General features: G+C 45.9%; 2 protein-coding genes across 2 annotated transcripts in view; both read left to right on the forward strand.

Moving 5' to 3' along the window:
• sbf1 (SET binding factor 1) overlaps positions 1-11993 on the forward strand; it is an 87112-nt gene extending 75119 nt beyond the window's left edge. Inside the window, 6 exon segments of the mRNA XM_080757664.1 lie at positions 1475-1771; positions 2255-2362; positions 2686-2891; positions 3759-3846; positions 4494-4625; positions 5337-11993. Of these exon segments, the coding sequence (XP_080613790.1) occupies positions 1475-1771; positions 2255-2362; positions 2686-2891; positions 3759-3846; positions 4494-4625; positions 5337-5435 (930 nt within the window). The 3' untranslated portion in view covers positions 5436-11993.
• A 3476-nt stretch (positions 11994-15469) lies between these two features.
• lrig3 (leucine-rich repeats and immunoglobulin-like domains 3) overlaps positions 15470-17500 on the forward strand; it is a 46675-nt gene continuing 44644 nt past the window's right edge. The window contains exon 1 of the mRNA XM_080757351.1: positions 15470-16078. Coding sequence (XP_080613477.1) covers positions 15804-16078 — 275 coding nt within the window. The 5' untranslated portion in view covers positions 15470-15803. The remainder of the gene's footprint in view (positions 16079-17500) is intronic.

The raw sequence follows: 17500 nt of genomic DNA on the forward strand, positions 1-17500 counted from the left end.
TTATAGATCTGATATTTAGTGTGGTTGCCTCTGGCAACCAGACTCTTGTAACTGTAACACTTTATTATTTTTCTTCCACTAGTCTTTATTTTGACGCACTACTCCTCCCTCAGTTTTGACTGTACGCACTTGAGCCATATGTCAAATTGACCGGAAAAATCGGGAATCGATGGCGTGTACTTTGCTAAGAGAAATGTTGTATAGTTTAATTGATATGAATTTATTAGTGAATTAAATTATCCCATTGACTTCAATGGAAAAATGCAAAAAATCACATTCAAGTATTTTTTCCTCTGAGACTGTAAGCACTATAGTTACAAAGCTTGGAGGAATATTTCCTAATTATCACTAAAATTAATTAAAAATATATATTTTTAGGTCGGCCTCATGGTGGCGCTATAACAGCCCACTTTACCTTTTGGCTCATAACTCTTGAACCGTATGTCGTAAAATCAAAATTATTTTTTCCCTGGATTCCTTGGGTCATGACGCATCTCCCCATATAGGCCACGCCCATTTCCGCCATGATGGATTTTCCGCCATTTTGAATTTTGTGAATTTTTTTGAATTCAGATTTTCGGTAGTGCGTATCGTTCGGCCGTAATCGTCTTCCGAAGTCAGTAGGAGGGGCCTATATCACGAAAAATGCCATAAATCACGAACGGAATGTCCAATCCATCCAAAATTCAAATCACATGTCCGGAGTGATTCGTTCAACAGAGTTCCAAAAGCAATTCCATTTTCATCCATAGGGGGCGCCGCAAACGCGATAAATGTAACCGTTTGTCGGAAAACCAGAATTTCGGGGGTTAAATCCCCTCCGAATTACTTACACACGATCTAAGGTGTGACTTGAAACTGTAACAGGCTGGCAATATCAGTGGGAGGGGTATATATATGTAAGCCACTGCGGCAACCACACTCTGCAATTTTTTTAAATTGCGACCTCTACGAGGTTGTCTAGTTACTAATACAACTACATGTTTAGTCCTGAGGATGAGGAGGTGGGTTTATAGATTTGATATTTACTAATACAAATACATGTTTAGTCCTGAAGACGAGGAGGTGGGTTTATAGATCTGATATTTTCAGCATGCAGCCAAGTGTTAAATCAGGAATCTAAATGTGTCCCATCTAAATGTATCCCATTTAAACGTGTCCCCTCTAAAACGTGTCCTCTAAGTGTGTCCCCTCTAAACGTGTCCCATGTGAACGTGTCCCCTCTGAACGTGTCCCCTCTAAACGTGTCCCATGTGAACGTGTCCCCTCTGAACGTGTCCCCTCTAAATGTGTCCCATGTGAACGTGTCCCCTCTGAACGTGTCCCCTCTAAACGTGTCCCATGTGAACGTGTCCCATGTGAACGTGTCCCCTCTGAACATGTCCCATGTGAACGTGTCCCCTCTAAACGTGTCCCCTCTAAACGTGTCCCCTCTAAACGTGTCCCATCTAAACGTGTCCCCCCCTCCCCCCAGGTGCTGCGTCCGTACAGCTACATCTCCAACCTGAAGGTGTGGGACTTCTACACGGAGGAGACGCTGAGCGAGGGTCCGTCCTACGACTGGGAGCTGGTCCGGGGGGGAGGGTCCGGGGCAGGGGGAGGGGCGGCCGGGGGGGGTGCCCGCGGCGGCGGCGGCACCGCCGGCGAGCGCCTGGCGGACGATTCGTCGGCGTCGGACTCGACGCCCAATCAGAGCCGGCGGCGCGTGGTGTGGCCGTGCTACGACAGCCGCAGCAGGGTGGTCCCCGACGCCATCACCAAGCTGCTGCAGGTACGCCAGCGCTGGTGGTGTTTTTAGTCGACTAAAACGTATGATGAAAAAAACCTCAGCTCATTGTTTTTACATTTGGCAGCCTGGGCCATGATGTCCACAGGCTAGTGGTCAGAGGCTTGAGGATTATAGGGTTGTCCAAGCTAGTGTAAGGCAAAGCAGATTGCAACATAACTGTTCAATCTCCTCCATTATAGGCAGTCGGTCTATTTGGAGGAGAAGGTGCTTTTTGTACCCATGATTTACTTTCGTTGTTGGTAATACAGACTGAAGTGACCAATGTTGGCTGTGAATAAGTTCATGCGTTGCCTACTGTATATATTCTGTACATTTAGGGCTTGTTTGGACTGAGACACGTGATGTTTCGAGTGCGCCGTAGTATATCAGAAGCAACTGAAAATAATTGTGTCCTTGATAATGTATTTTATTAATGTGGACTCGAATAAAGAAATCGAAATGTGTGTGTGTGTGTTTGATTGACAGGACCTCCAGAGTCTAGAGGCGGAGCTTGGCCAGACGTCTGACAAGTGGAAGGACACCTGGGACAAGATGAAGACCAATCAGAGAGCTGAGAGCAAGCTGGAGAGCAGGGTGAGACCCGGCCTAACCTCTGACCCCTATCCCCGAACCCTGACGCGTAGCGTAAAAAGAAAAAGAAAAAAGAAGCTCGCCACAATCCAAGTTGCAGTCGCTCCCCGCGGGCGCCTGCGCAAACGAGCACGTCGCGCGTCGACAGTTTCACGGGGCAATGTGAATTGTAGTCAGGAACAGTTTGAATCGAACCTCAGCGTGCTAGTTATAGTTCACAAAGCTAACCTTTATTTGTAGTATTGAAGTGTAATTTTATTTCAGCCTGTTTTTACTGGTTAAATAAAGGTTCAATAAAAATGTCTCCCATGTCCTCCCGGTTGCAGCCGTCCTTCTCCAGCCCCCTGTCGTCCAACATCAGCCACCAGCGGCGCTCCCAGGGCGTGTACCTCCAGGAGAGCGGGGGAGGGGTGGGCTCCTCCCTCAACCTGGCCATGGACGGGGGCGACGCCGCCGCCTCCACGCCGGCCACGGGCCGGCCCAGCACCTCCACGCTGTACAGCCAGTTCCAGAGCACGGAGAGCGAGAACAGGTCCGTACAGACACCTACAGATACCATGACTGCATAGTATAAAGAAAAGGTCTAGAACATTATCTATAACATGATTATGGAAAATGAATGATAATCGTTTGCGTCCGAGCATAGGCATGGTAACGCCCCGCCTGCCTCTGATTGGCCTAGCTTCAAATTGACATATTGGTTGTTCAGTTTGACCTACCAGTTTTGGAGATATGGCTTATAGAGTAATGTCTTGAAAGGTTCACTTCTGTGGTCTCTAACATTACACCTAGCTAGTCTTCTGTGGACTCTAACATTACACCTAGCTACATGTTTAACATTACACCTAGCTACATGTTTAACATTACACCTAGCTACATGTTTAAGCATTTATTTCATATTTACATGTCGATTTCAGCTCTGACACTTATTTCAGACATGCTCTAGTATGTGAAGAGTCTGCCTGTGCGGGGGGAAAAAGTTTGGGGGGGAAAAAGTTTTTCTCCTCTGGTGAAAAGCTTGTGATTTGCACGACGGCCGTCTCTCGTAGTAGTTTATGGATAAGGGGGTTTAGACATGGATGGAATTAGAAGCCCCAGCTTAGAAGCCCCAGCTTAGAAGCCCCAGCTTTAAATGGTTGAACATTTAACATTTATTATTTTTCTAACAGTGTAATGGCGCCCTCTAGTGGCAGTTATCTATAAGTCGTCTTGTGTGTTTCCAGGAGTTTTGAAGGCATCCTGTATAAAATGTCTCGTGTGTTTCCAGGAGTTTTGAAGGCATCCTGTATAAAATGTCTCGTGTGTTTCCAGGAGTTTTGAAGGCATCCTGTATGAAATGTCTCGTGTGTTTTCAGGAGTTTTGAAGGCATCCTGTATGAAATGTCTCGTGTGTTTTCAGGAGTTTTGAAGGCATCCTGTATAAAAAGGGGGCGTTGTTGAAACCATGGAAACCGCGGTGGTTTGTGCTGGACAAGACCAAACACCAGGTGAGAAGGTAACGGTAACTAAGTAACTAAGTACGGCGGTGGGTCACTGGGAAGAGTGCCCGGATGGTAACCGTAAGGTTGCCAGTTCGAACCCTGTGGGCTCCTCCCCCAGAGTTAGTGTCCCGTGTCCTTGAGCAAAACTCTGAACCCCCTAATTGCTCCCGATGTGCCGGTGGGTGCCTTGCATGGTTTCCACTGCCATCGGTGTATATGAATGTGTGTGTGTGAATGTAATGCACAGTCTCTGTGAAGCGCCTTGGATAAAGGCGCTATATAAATGCACCATTTACCATTTACATTTAGTAATGGATTTCGATAATAACATATTTATGGCACAAAAACCTGTTGAAAAGTGTTTCTGTTGCAATTGGTTCGAGGTCATTTCTCAAAAGGCCTGAAATCATACAGGTACGTATATATACATATATACATGTATATATGTATATATACATGTATATAACTATATATACATTCCGGCCATTTGAAAATAGCCGATCTACAAGCTCGTATCTCTACCATTTAAGAGCTCGTATCTGGCTAAAAGATGTTTTACACATTTGAAAACTTGTGAAATGGCTCATTCTGCATAATGAGTTCATAACCATGCTCTCTCTCTCTCTCTCTCTCTCTCTTTTTCTCCCCCCCAGCTGAGATACTATGAGAGCCGACAGGACAAGGAGTGTAAGGGTGTGATCGATCTGGCCGAGGTGGAGTCGGTCATTCCAGGAACACACACCATGGGAGCTCCCAAAAACATCGAGGAGAAGGCCTTCTTCGATGTAAGACCCCCCCCCCCCACCACATTCTGCTCTACTGTGTGTGTGTGCGTGTGCGGGGGGGGGGGGGGTGTGTGTCAGAGACCTGCGGATGGCGGATTTAGCCGCGGTTAACAGCAGTTTAGGGTGGATTTGGGTCATTAACCCATTTAGAGTTAAAAACATTCACTTTGAAAGAATATATATTCAAAGATTTGCACCACATTATTACGATTTTCAGCTGAAGACCTCCATTGTAACCAGTGTGTTGTGTTTCAGCTGAAGACCTCCATTGTAACCAGTGTGTTGTGTTTCAGCTGAAGACCTCCATTGTAACCAGTGTGTTGTGTTTCAGCTGAACACCTCCATTGTAACCAGTGTGTTGTGTTTCAGCTGAAGACCTCCATTGTAACCAGTGTGTTGTGTTTCAGCTGAAGACCTCCATTGTAACCAGTGTGTTGTGTTTCAGCTGAAGACCTCCATTGTAACCAGTGTGTTGTGTTTCAGCTGAAGACCTCCATTGTAACCAGTGTGTTGTGTTTCAGCTGAAGACCACCATTGTAACCAGTGTGTTGTGTTTCAGCTGAAGACCTCCATTGTAACCAGTGTGTTGTGTTTCAGCTGAAGACCTCCATTGTAACCAGTGTGTTGTGTTTCAGCTGAAGACCTCCATTGTAACCAGTGTGTTGTGTTTCAGCTGAAGACCTCCATTGTAACCAGTGTGTTGTGTTTCAGCTGAAGACCACGAAGCGGGTGTACTATTTCTGCGCCCAGGACAGCCTGAACGCCCAGCTGTGGATGGACAGCGTCCAGAGCTGCCTGTCGGACGCGTAAACAAACAGAGACTCTTCTTTTATTCTTCTTGTTTCTCGGGAAGAGGGAAAAGGAACCAATGAGCAGCCAGTGACTGACTGACTGACTGACTGACGGACACGTCTGCTGGCCAATCCCAGGAGGAGGAGGAGGAGGAGGAGGAAGGTTAAGCTCCGCCCCCCCCCGCTCAGCGTCGCTACCCCCTAGTGTTGAACTAATGAAGTTTTTCGTCGCGACGTTTTCAGTGTTTTTGTTAAGAAAAAAGAAAAAAATAGGAGAAAGGAAGAAAAAAAAAAGTGGTGGGATATTGAACCACTCTGCTGTTCGTCTCACCGTTAGAGTCTCTGTATGCAAAAACACACCATGAAGCATGCTGTTGTCTGGTATGCAAGTGGCCGCAGAACCGACCCACTGGACCGCCCCGGTCTCGACGAGGGGGGGGGGGGCAGCGGGTACCTTCGGGGCGTCCCCACCGCCTGCTACTGAAGCCCAGAGTGACCTTGCGTTTCTTTTGCGTCGTGACGTTGATTTGCGTCGTCAACATTTCAAAAAAAAAAAAACGTGATCCTCGGAATCCTTGTTCACGTGATGTCCCGGGGGGGGGGGGGGCTATAACCGATCTACAAGCTCACAGCTTGTAGAAGGGGGTGTTTTTAGGAGAGTGACGTCTTCGGGCAGTGGCATCATCATCATTCCTTCCACATGGAGTCGTCACATCGGGCGCCGCATCGTTCCCTCGTCCACCCTGGAACGCCAAACGGTCAGCAGCACGCGGACGGACACCCCCCCCCCCCCCCCCTGCCCTTGGATCAGCAAACATGAAACATGAACCAATCAAAACCCTTTAACACCATGGCTGAAAAAAAAGAAGAAAAAAAATCAGGATCGTCGATTGGTTGACCGACCAGGCGACCACAGACACACACACTGCCCTGACCTAACACACACACACAGACACACACAGACACACACACACACACTGCCCTGACCTAACACACACACTGCCCTGACCTAACACACACACTGCCCTGACCTAACACACACACACACACACACACGCAGGCCTTTTGTGCACAGTAAAAGTTGTTCCTCCTCGTGGCTCCTCCCATGTCTGCCTGCCTCTCACTGCCTGACGTACAGTGTCGTACAGTACGGTGTACAGTAACTGATCTTTCCAGAAGACGCTCACAAAACACCGGATTCGTGCCGCGCGGTCGGTCCTCGCGCACCGAAAACAGCCGATGTACAAAAACCTCACAGCGCGTTGACCAATGAGCTTTCTACAAAGCTCACAGCTCGTTAACCAATGAGCTTTCTACAAAGCTCACAGCTCGTTAACCAATGAGCTTTCTACAAAGCTCACAGCTCGTTAACCAATGAGCTTTCTACAAAGCTCACAGCTCGTTAACCAATGAGCTTTCTACAAAGCTCACAGCGCGTTAACCCATTCTGACCTGAGATCAGATTCATAACGAGGTTTCCACTGGACACACACTGGTCTGATGAACCCATTCTGACCTGAGATCAGATTCTAAAAATGTCAGTCGTTCTTCGAATTTTTCAAAAATAGCAGACCTACAAGCTCGTATCGCGCCACTCGGTGGCGCGCTATGAGCTTGTAGATCTGCTATTTTTCAATAGCTAAAGCATAACATGATGCCAACACCAAAATGGGTGCCCGGTCAGAATGGGTTAACCAATGAGCTTTCTACGTCGGCTTTTTCTTTTTTTGGTGTGCAACGACGTGTTCCTCTGGCCCAAAGAAATTGCAACGAGGGAAAGAAATGTACATAACGGAAAGACATCGTTGGTCCTCACCCCCCCCCATTGGCTGAGAGACATACTGTGAAAGCCAGCCATTGGCCGGTTGCGGTTCGCCCCATGTGATCAATCCAGGAAGAACGCCTTGGCGTGGAGACCAGGTTCTCAGTGACGTCGTCCACAAGACCTTCGGTTAAAAAAAACAAAAAAACAACAAAAAAAAAGTGTTTACAAAAAGAAGCTACGGACAAAAGGTTTCCTCTCGTGAACTCTTCCTCTTCTCTGTCTTTCTAACCAATCCATAGTTATACCCGTCAATAAAACCACTATTAACATTCAGATGTTTAAGGGATGGAGAAGGAGGGATATATATATATATATATTTATACATATATATTGTTGTGAAGATGAACTGTGACGATGGGATGTGGGGAGTGTCTAGCCTAGCCAGGAGAGTATGACAGAGCTGACAGCGTGGTTAACGGAGGTGACAGTGTGCTGACAGAGGTGACAGTGTGCTGACAGAGTTGACAGTGTGCTGACAGTGTGCTGACAGAGTTGACAGTGTGCTGACAGTGTGCTGACAGAGTTGACAGTGTGCTGACAGTGCGCTGACAGAGTTGACAGTGTGCTGACAGAGTTGACAGTGTGCTGACAGAGTGCTGACAGAGTTGACAGTGTGCTGACAGAGTTGACAGTGTGCTGACAGAGTTGACAGTGTCCTGACAGTGTGCTGACAGAGTTGACAGTGTGCTGACAGAGTTGACAGTGTGGTTACAGAGCTGACAGTGTGGTTACAGAGCTGACAGTGTGGTTACAGAGCTGACAGTGTGGTTACAGAGCTGACAGTGTGGTTACAGAGCTGACAGTGTGTTTACAGAGCTGACAGTGTGCTGACAGTGTGCTGACAGAGTTGACAGTGTGCTGACAGAGTTGACAGTGTGCTGACAGAGTTGACAGTGTGCTGACAGAGTTGACAGTGTGCTGACAGAGTTGACAGTGTGGTTACAGAGCTGACAGTGTGGTTACATAGCTGACAGTGTGGTTACAGAGCTGACAGTTTGCTTACAGAGCTGACAGTGTGGTTAACGGAGGTGACAGCGTGCTTACATTTCTCATGGATTAAAGCTCTCAGTCCCCACGACTGATTTCGGTCATTTTGTTGCACATCGAAAATAGCCTATCTACGAGCGACGCATTGAGATTTGAGAGCATTGAGATTGATATTTTCGGTAAATATTTTTAATACCGTAGATTAGAGCATTTTGAAGTGGTCAACCTATAGCATTATGTGTTCCATAAAATCATGGATATTTCATGAAAGCAAAGGACTATGATTTATTTTCCTGGTTGGCTGTTAATGTAGAACAACACGAACGGCAACCACAACGCTAAAACACTCATAATGTTACATATTGTGTTAATTGTGTTAGCGTCAGTGTGTGGCTATAGAGCTCCTTTCACACACTGGTTCACTAATTTGCACGTTAGGACGACTTGGCCGTACGAAAGACTTGGAGTCTCGAGATTTTATTTTCAGCTTCAATCCATGAGAGCTGAGGGTGTGGTCAACGCAGCGCCACGGTCCTGTCAGACCAACACACGTCTACCCTGCGTCCAACACCAAAGACCAAAGGTTTTGTCAGTCGCTACCCCGTCTGAAATGGCCTTAATGCCGCGGCACGTCGGTGCCAGTCCAGCGTGGACTGTGGCTAGTTTGTGCGTCCTCTGGTATTTGGCCTAACCAAACCAAACCAAACCACAAACCACTCAGAAAAAAGGTTATTTCAGTCAAACACAACTCTCTCTCCACACACACACACACACACACACACACACACACACACACAAGGCTTCAGTCTAACCCAGTGGTTCCCAAAGTGGGGCCCGGGGACCCCCAGGGGTTCCTGAGGGAGTTCCAGGGCGTCCCCAGCTAAATGATAGTTTGGAACCGAATGGTCCATTTGGTTTCATTTGTACACTCTCAGAGTTAAATTAACGTTGATTTTACTTTACAATATAAATTGGTATTCCGTAGACTCAAACCTGGGTGTCCATGAAATTAAACGGGTTGAGAATCACTGCTAGAGCCGTGAGAATCTTCTTTTATATGGGGGTCCCTGGCATATCTATTCAAATGGGGGTCCGTGGGGCTAATTCGTGTCAATTCGGGGGGTCCTTGGCATGAAAAAGTTTGGGAACCACTGGTCTAAGCCCCAACTTTCCCCCCCCACACACACACACACACACACACACACACACAATGCTTCAGTCAAACCCCCAACTCTCCACACACACACACACACACACACACACACACACAAGGCTTCAGTCAAACCCCCAACTCTCTCCACACACACACAAGGCTTCAGTCAAACCCCCAACTCTCTCCATACACACACACACTGCGCTTAGCTCTCAACCAGTGTTTTCTGTGTGTGTGTTTTAGTGTTTAGGGCCTGTTTATTTTCACATCTAAAATCTTGTACATAGAGAAGTATGTCTGTTTTAGAGAAAGAAAGAGTGTTTAGCTGGATTATTCTGTGAGATTTTGGAAAAGAACGAGTCACTTTTTTCCCTTAAAAAAAAAGGAAAAAAGAAAAGTTACAGAATGGCAATGTGTTAACCCCCCCCCCCCCCCCCCCCACATGGTGCCACACACACACGCGTGTAGTTAACACAAACCTTTGTAAAATACGGTTGTACTGCTGTCTGTCTCGTTGAACATAAAACATGAATTGAATTGTAGATTATTATTATTTTGTTGTGTGTCTAATAACCCCCTCTGTACATAAACTACCCCAGATTTGTATGTAACGTTTATGGTAGTAATTTATTTAACTTTGTCTCGGCAGTAAGTAAGTAAGAAAGAAAGAAAGAAGGGTCCTCAAGCACCACTTATTTTAATAAATTAGGAATCCAATGTGCCATTCTGTTCATCTCTGTTTTAATGTGACTAATGCTACTACTTTTTGTTTTGGGTTTTTTTTGGGGGGGGAGGGTGGGGTGTTAGGGGGTTAGGGTGGAGAAAGAAATGTACAACAGGAAACAGGAAACTCCCTGGATGTGGTTTTGTTTGGGTTTAGTTTGAACAGGGCTGTCCTTAATGTCATCCACCCCGAAGCCGAGAGAAGAGCGGGGACAAGAAATGGTGTTTGTGGCTAAAAGATCAAGGGCTCCATTTTCGTCGCCGCTAAACCCCCTTATCCATAAACCCCTTATCCCTAAATGCCTAAACCCCTTATCTCTAAACCCCTTATCCCTAAAGGTCTAACCCCCTTATCCTTAAATGTCTAAACCCCTTATCCCTAAAGGTCTAACCCCCTTATCCCTAAATGTCTAAACCCCTTATCCCTAAATGTCTAAACCCCTTATCCCTAAACTACTTTGCCTCCTTTGTTTTACTATGTTGAAAACTAACTAGTCGACCTACATCGACACTTTAAAGGTATTTTTAAAGGTATATTCAGTGATTTAACTTCATTCACTTTCCCCCCCTTTTTTTTGTAATCCTCCCGACTATAGAGTGTGCTGACCATATAAGGACTTCCTCCCTGGCCCCAGTGAAGCGCAGAGGTAAAAAAAAATCTGTTTTGGTGGTGGGTGAGAAAGCCCTCAACCAATCAGGATTGAGCGGGGCAGGCCTTGGTGTGCGTGCACAGAGAGCGTGCATGTGCACATCTTGTTACCGGGGCGGACTGGGTCTTTTTTTCCCTCAATTCACCCAAATCACTGAATGCTCCTTTAAACATTTAAAAAAGAAAAGAAAAATCAAAATGGTAAAAGGTAAAAAAAAAAAAAAAAAAAGGCAACGAAAATGGAACCCTAATTCTCTTAGTCTGACGGCTGTTTTTACTGCCTGTACCGCTGAGCTGGTTCAAGGTCAAAGATTTAGTTGTTTTTTTTATAGTTTATATCCCAAAAATAAAATAAACCCCCCCCATCAAGGGTTCTGCTAAACTGCCATTGTTTGTTTTAGTTCAAGGTCAAAATTCAATGGATGGACACCGGCGCCCCCTGTTGTCCATTGAGTTAAATGGAGGCGGCCGGCCTGTGGCGCCCCCTCTGGTGACGAGTCACGTTCTCTTTCTCCTTTAAACCCATTTAGACGAGGTCGATTCTACACAAAATGTCTTCTAAATCATGATTTTAGGTTTTCTGAAAAAAATACCCACATTTTAAACTTAAAAAAAAAAAAAGCAGTTCTACAAGCTCATAGCGCAACGAACTTGTACATTTGCTTTTTTCTTTTTTTTTTTTTTTAATTGTGAAATATTTTTCAAATCTTTTGAGTATATATAGTACATGCTTTCACAGCAAACGTTTTTAATTTGTATCTTTACACACAAAAGAAAAAACATATTTTCTGATGGGGGGGTCGGCGGCCAATTGTATATATGTTTGGACATATATATATCCCTGACATATTTATATATATATATATATATATATATATATATATATAAATATTTTGAGAACCACTGACATCGAAACATGGGTGTTTTTTTTTCATGATCATTTGTCATGATTTAGAAGACATCTGTAGAATAATGTCCTCAGGTCTCAATGGGTTGAGTTTTGTTTTGTTCACTATATTATTATAATATTGACCTCATGAGTCATGCCTCACATGTACCACGTTAACAAGAACAATATTATATATAGCCTAATCATTTTTTTTATTTATTTTCGGGGTGTCATGTTTTTATTTCTTTTTTTCTTTGTTTAAATTAGAAATGACCTTCTGAGCCGGGTTGTGTTGTCAATCGTGTAATATATTTTTTAGAATAAAAATAAAACACTGTGGGTTTAAATGTTCACATTTTTGTCTATTATTTTCTTCACTCACAAATACGTCTGACTGACTGACGCGGCTCATCTTTTCTTCTTTCTAATTATCTGTTCGGCCCAAAAGATTGTGTTTGTTGTCATGATTTGTCACGACAAGAGTTGTCTTTGTCCGCTTTATGTCTTTAACCCATTCTGAGATCAGATTCATACGAGGTTTCCACCGGACACACACTGGTGTGATTAACCCATTCTGGGCGGGAAAGCATTATGTTATACTTTAGCTATTGAAAAATAGCGGATCTACAAGGTCATAGCGCGGCACTTGTAAGTACGTCTGCTATTTTTGAAAAATCGTGAAAATGTGTCGCAAATTTGGATTCTTTTCAGTACGTTTTTAACTCAAATCTTTGCTTCTGAGGTGTCCCTGGAATAACATATTTTCAGATGGGGGGGGGGGGGGGTCGGTCGGTGGCCAATTACATTATAATTTTTGGGGTTCTTGACATGAAAAGCAAGGCTTTTGCACACCTACAAGGGACAGGTGCGTAGGAGAGGGTACGGTGCCCCAAAAATGAACAAGGAAAACAACCTCACACTGTCTTCAAATGCAGTGACCACCATTTATTCACAGGGAAATAGCAACGTTTCGGCCTATATGCGGCCTTCATCAGGCTGTCTTTGAGGTTTTTCAGAAAACTCAGGATTTAGAGGGCATTTTCTTGAATTTCGACTTCAGGCCAAAATGGGTTAAATAAATACTTCATGAAACGTCTATGGGGGGAAATTATGTGAAACTATCTTCCAGGCCGCTCGTCGGGGGCGGGGCTGCGACGCACTATTCAACGCACAAGTACTTGGTATTGATACGATCAATTATTTGAATTGCAAAGCGATACGATACGCTCTTTGCGTTTCGATATACTTCGATTCTTGAAAATTATTATTATTTTTTTTTTTCATGCAGTTACTATATCGTTACACCCGTCGGGACTTATTTTGGGGCGGAGTGAACTCCCTTTTCTTTTTCATTCAATGCGTTGTGAGCACTGCGTGTCGAGTCCGTCGGACCCACGGTTGTCCAGAACCAGCACGAAAGCCTCTTCCCAGGCTACGTACGGACAGGGCCCAAATCCTGATCCCGATTCATACTCCTATACGCCCGCCCCCCCCCGAACCTCAAATGACGTCACATTGTAGGCTTAACAGAGCCAAACCGACTTTTATTCGGCTCTAAAATAGGAGTATGAATCGGCCCTTTGATCTGCATATATGGAGCTGGCCTGTTGTGACATCACAATGATGCGTGACCTCAGCTCTGTATTAGCCAATTGATCTCACCTGATCAGGTGCATGACATCAGCTATCTCCATATATGGGCATATCAGTCAGTTTGACGTTCTGGATTTCAGGTAAACACTGGACACCATCCTGACCACTATCTGCAACCGTCTCTGACTGGACAGCTTGTTCCGCCAGAGCTCAGAGGTCCAGTCTGTGATTGGACAGATCTCTTGTTCTGCCTATAAGGTCCAGCCTGCGATTGGACAGACATCTTTCCACGCCAGGTTGCGGGCTTAGATGTGGTCGCTCTGCCAGGAGGAGGCCATATTATAGTTCTATATCTGATTGGTTCAGGAGGAGGCCCTATTATAGGCCTGTCTCTGATTGGTTCTGGGGCTGGGTCTCTGCTAGAAGTCTGGCCTCTAATTGGACTCCTTCCGTGGCATCCGGGTTCCGTGATTGGAGCTCCTGAGGTGTGAGGAGTAGTCCAGCAACATGGGACCGGAGCCGCTGCAGTCGTCCAACCTCTGCTCCTTGGACTCCGGACTCCGACGCTCCGGGTTGCTCTCCGGAAGCTCGCCTGGACTCGTGGAGGCGGCTCGGCACTCTGGCCGGCCTCCGGGTTCCGTTTGATGGACGCTGTCGCCGCGCTGAGGCGCTTAAAGGAAGCAACGAGATGCTCCACCGCGACCATGTTGCAGGAACGCCCAGACGTCAAACTGTTTGACCACAACGACTCAAGTGTTCGTCGTCGGGATCAAAGAGCTTGGTTCTGAAGCACATAGAGTATAGGCTATAGTATAGCCTAGTAGCATGATGTCACTGGCTTGTGTCACCTATGTCACGGGGAGGGAGGGGTCATCTCCTATGTCACAGGGAGGGAGGGGTCATCTCCTATGTCACAGGGAGGGAGGGGTCATCTCATATGTCACAGGGAGGGAGGGGTCATCTCCTATGTCACAGGGAGGGAGGGGTCGTCTCCTATGTCACAGGGAGGGAGGGGTCACCTCCTATGTCACAGGGAGGGAGGGGTCATCTCATATGTCACAGGGAGGGAGGGGTCATCTCCTATGTCACGGGGATGGAGGGGTCACCTCCTATGTCACGGGGAGGGAGGGGTCACCTCCTATGTCACAGGGAGGGAGGGGTCGTCTCCTATGTCACAGGGAGGGAGGGGTCACCTCCTATGTCACAGGGAGGGAGGGGTCACCTCCTATGTCACAGGGAGGGAGGGGACTAGACCTGGTGTTTGATCCGTGTAACCATGGCAACAATAACCATAGCGAGAACACCATAATTGTTATTGAAAACTTTATTTTGCTTTTGATTTAATAGATTACAGTTAAACTTATTTACTGAGTCCTTTAGTGATTTACATTCTGAACTGACCCACCACCTCCCTCATTTTGCTATACTTTGTTCTGCAATCGTTATTGTTGCAACCGTTATATAATTGGCGCCTGAACAGGAGCCGGTCAGTTCAATAGAATACTATCACTTTTCAGTAATTAACCAAACATGTCTGATGAGGAGAACAGAGCTGAAGTACCCTATAGGTCAGGAAATGTAGATCAGCCTCCAGATTTCAGTGCAGCCTCCTTTGTGAGTATAGGAGAGATGAAGTTGCTGCGTTGTCAGAGACATAAATCACTTTATGTCGAGGGTGATACAGACCCCGAGAGCGGTGAAGAGGACGTAGAGGAGCCTCCTCCACCCAAACCAGTCACCCCAGTCCAAGAACCTGCAGAGGGGGCTAGTAGAGAGACTAACACTGACTTGCAGGCAGAGCCACCTTCATCACAAGACGGAGTGGGGCCGTTAATAACTCATGCGCGTTTTCGCACTTCCAGGCTGGTAAGTGAAACCCGTGAGTGAAAAGTGATGATCACTTTTCACTTTTCACAAATCACTTGAAAAGTGATGATCACTTTTCACTTTTCACAAATCACTTGAAAAGTGATGAGTGAAACGTGATGATAGTGATAACGGATATGGTCATGAAGTGTGGCTCATGACCCAAAGAATAATAAGACAATTGATTAGAACCCATGGTCTCTCAGGGTTAAGGTGACTACATTTCCCAAGCACCCATCTGGCTGCTCCCTCCCTCCCTCCCTCCGCATACCTTTGGTGAGCTGCGGCAGCCAATGGGTGGAGAGAGAGAGAGAGAGAGAGAGAGCACTCAAACCACAGAGCAGCAAGTTTTCACACGGACGGAGAGGAGACAGACAGACAGACAGACATCATGGCTAAGTTCGCGTCAAACGGTTCGATTCTTTTGCACTTTAAAACTTCCGGAGGCGATCAGCATCGACCCCGGAATGGGATCAATATCATACTACAAGAATAAAAGGATTATATGTTTTATTGGATCAGTATAGTACTACAAGAATAAAGGATTATATGGTTTATTGGACTGCATTCATGTATTCAAGGAAAAGCAACAAATCACGCCTTTTATTTGGTGGTGGTCGATCTTCACGGATTTGGGGGATTTCTTCCTAACTGCTTTTTGTGTTTTTCGTGTTAAAAACGCTAAAAACCCAGGAGGGGAACATGTACCCCTCCTCCTCCCCCTCCCCTGTACAGAGGCACCGTGTGGGGGTCCTCCTGTTGTTGTTGTCGCTGCAGAGCGCGGACCACCACCGGTGTGTTGGATCATCTGACGCAGAGGAGGAGGACCGGAGGAGAAGCTGCCCGTCCGCCTGCACATGTTCTGGAGATCTGGTGAACTGCAGATCGGGTCTGCTGAGAAGAGGAGGAGGAGGTCACGGCTTTCCACAGAGCCTGGGGGTCGCCGGGGAGGAGACCCCGCGGTGGGCTGTCCAGCTGTAAGTCCGTTTTAAAGCACTGTCTCTGTCTGCTTCCCAATTAACACTGTTTTCATGTCAAGGACCCCCAAAATGGACGTTTAATTAGCCGTTCAATTAAGGACCCCCAGTTTGACATGCATTGATTAGTCTACGGACCCCCATTTAATGACATTTCTATCTCTGGGACCCCTTGGTATGTGAAATCAATGCTAATTTAACTGAGAGTGTAGGCCTACAGATGGAACCAAATGGACCCCAACGGGTCCATGTGTACACTCTCAGAGTTACAGACCCATAAGGGTCCATTTGGTTCCATGTGTAACACTCTCAGAGTTACAGACCCATAAGGGTCCATTTGGTTCCATTTGTACACTCTCAGAGTTACAGACCCATAAGGGTCCATTTGGTTCCATTTGTACACTCTCAGAGTTACAGACCCATAAGGGTCCATATTTGGTTCCATTTGCACACTCTCAGAGTTACAGACCCGTAAGGGTCCATTTGGTTCCATGTGTTACACTCTCAGTTACAGACCCATGAGGGTCCATTTGGTTCCATGTGTTACACTCTCAGAGTTACAGACCCATAAGGGTCCATTTGGTTCCATTTGTACACTCTCAGAGTTACAGACCCATAAGGGTCCATTTGGTACAATCTCAGAGTTACAGACCCATAAGGGTCCATGTGGTTCCTAACTATCATTTAGCTGGGGACCCCCTGGAACACCCTCAAAGACCCCTGGGGGTCCCCGGACCACATTTAAATATAACTGGTGGTCCCAGAGATAGAAATGCCATTAAACGGGGGTCCTTTGACTGATGCATGTCAAACTGGGGGGTCCTTGAAATTAAAATGGTTGAGAATCACGCCGTAAACATCTTCTCTAATGGGGGTCCCTGCAGTGTTGTTTTCGTCGACTAAAACTAAGACGAAAGGTTTTCGTCGACTACCTTTTTCGACTGATGTAAAACTGAATGGAAACAAAATGGAAACTAAGCTGTATGATGCCTAAGACTAAATATAGTGACGATGTCGTCAACAAACAAAAACTAGACTAAAATGTTAGGAAGGGACTAGTGGACAAGAGATGCAGTATAAGTCATTTTACACTTGGTTGCATGCTGAAAATAGCCGATCTACAAGCTCACAACGCGCTGCGACGCGAACTTGTGAGCTTGTAGATCAGCTCATTTCAGCAAGTGTAAAATCAGTCATTGCCACGGCATTTTAGTCGACTAAATCAACTGTAGATTCAGTCGACTAAGATCTTGTGCCATTTAGTCGACTAAAACTAGACTAACACTAAAACATTCCAGGTGACAAAAAAGGGACTAAAACTAAATGAGAACTATTCAAGAGACTAATGACTAAAACGAAAATCTAAATTTGCTGCCAAAAACAACACTGGGTCCCCGGATGGCATGTCTTTTCTAATGGGGG

This window comes from Protomyctophum bolini (assembly GCF_963924005.1).
Source record: "Protomyctophum bolini genome assembly, chromosome: 23".
NCBI classification, from domain to species: Eukaryota; Metazoa; Chordata; class Actinopteri; order Myctophiformes; family Myctophidae; genus Protomyctophum; species Protomyctophum bolini.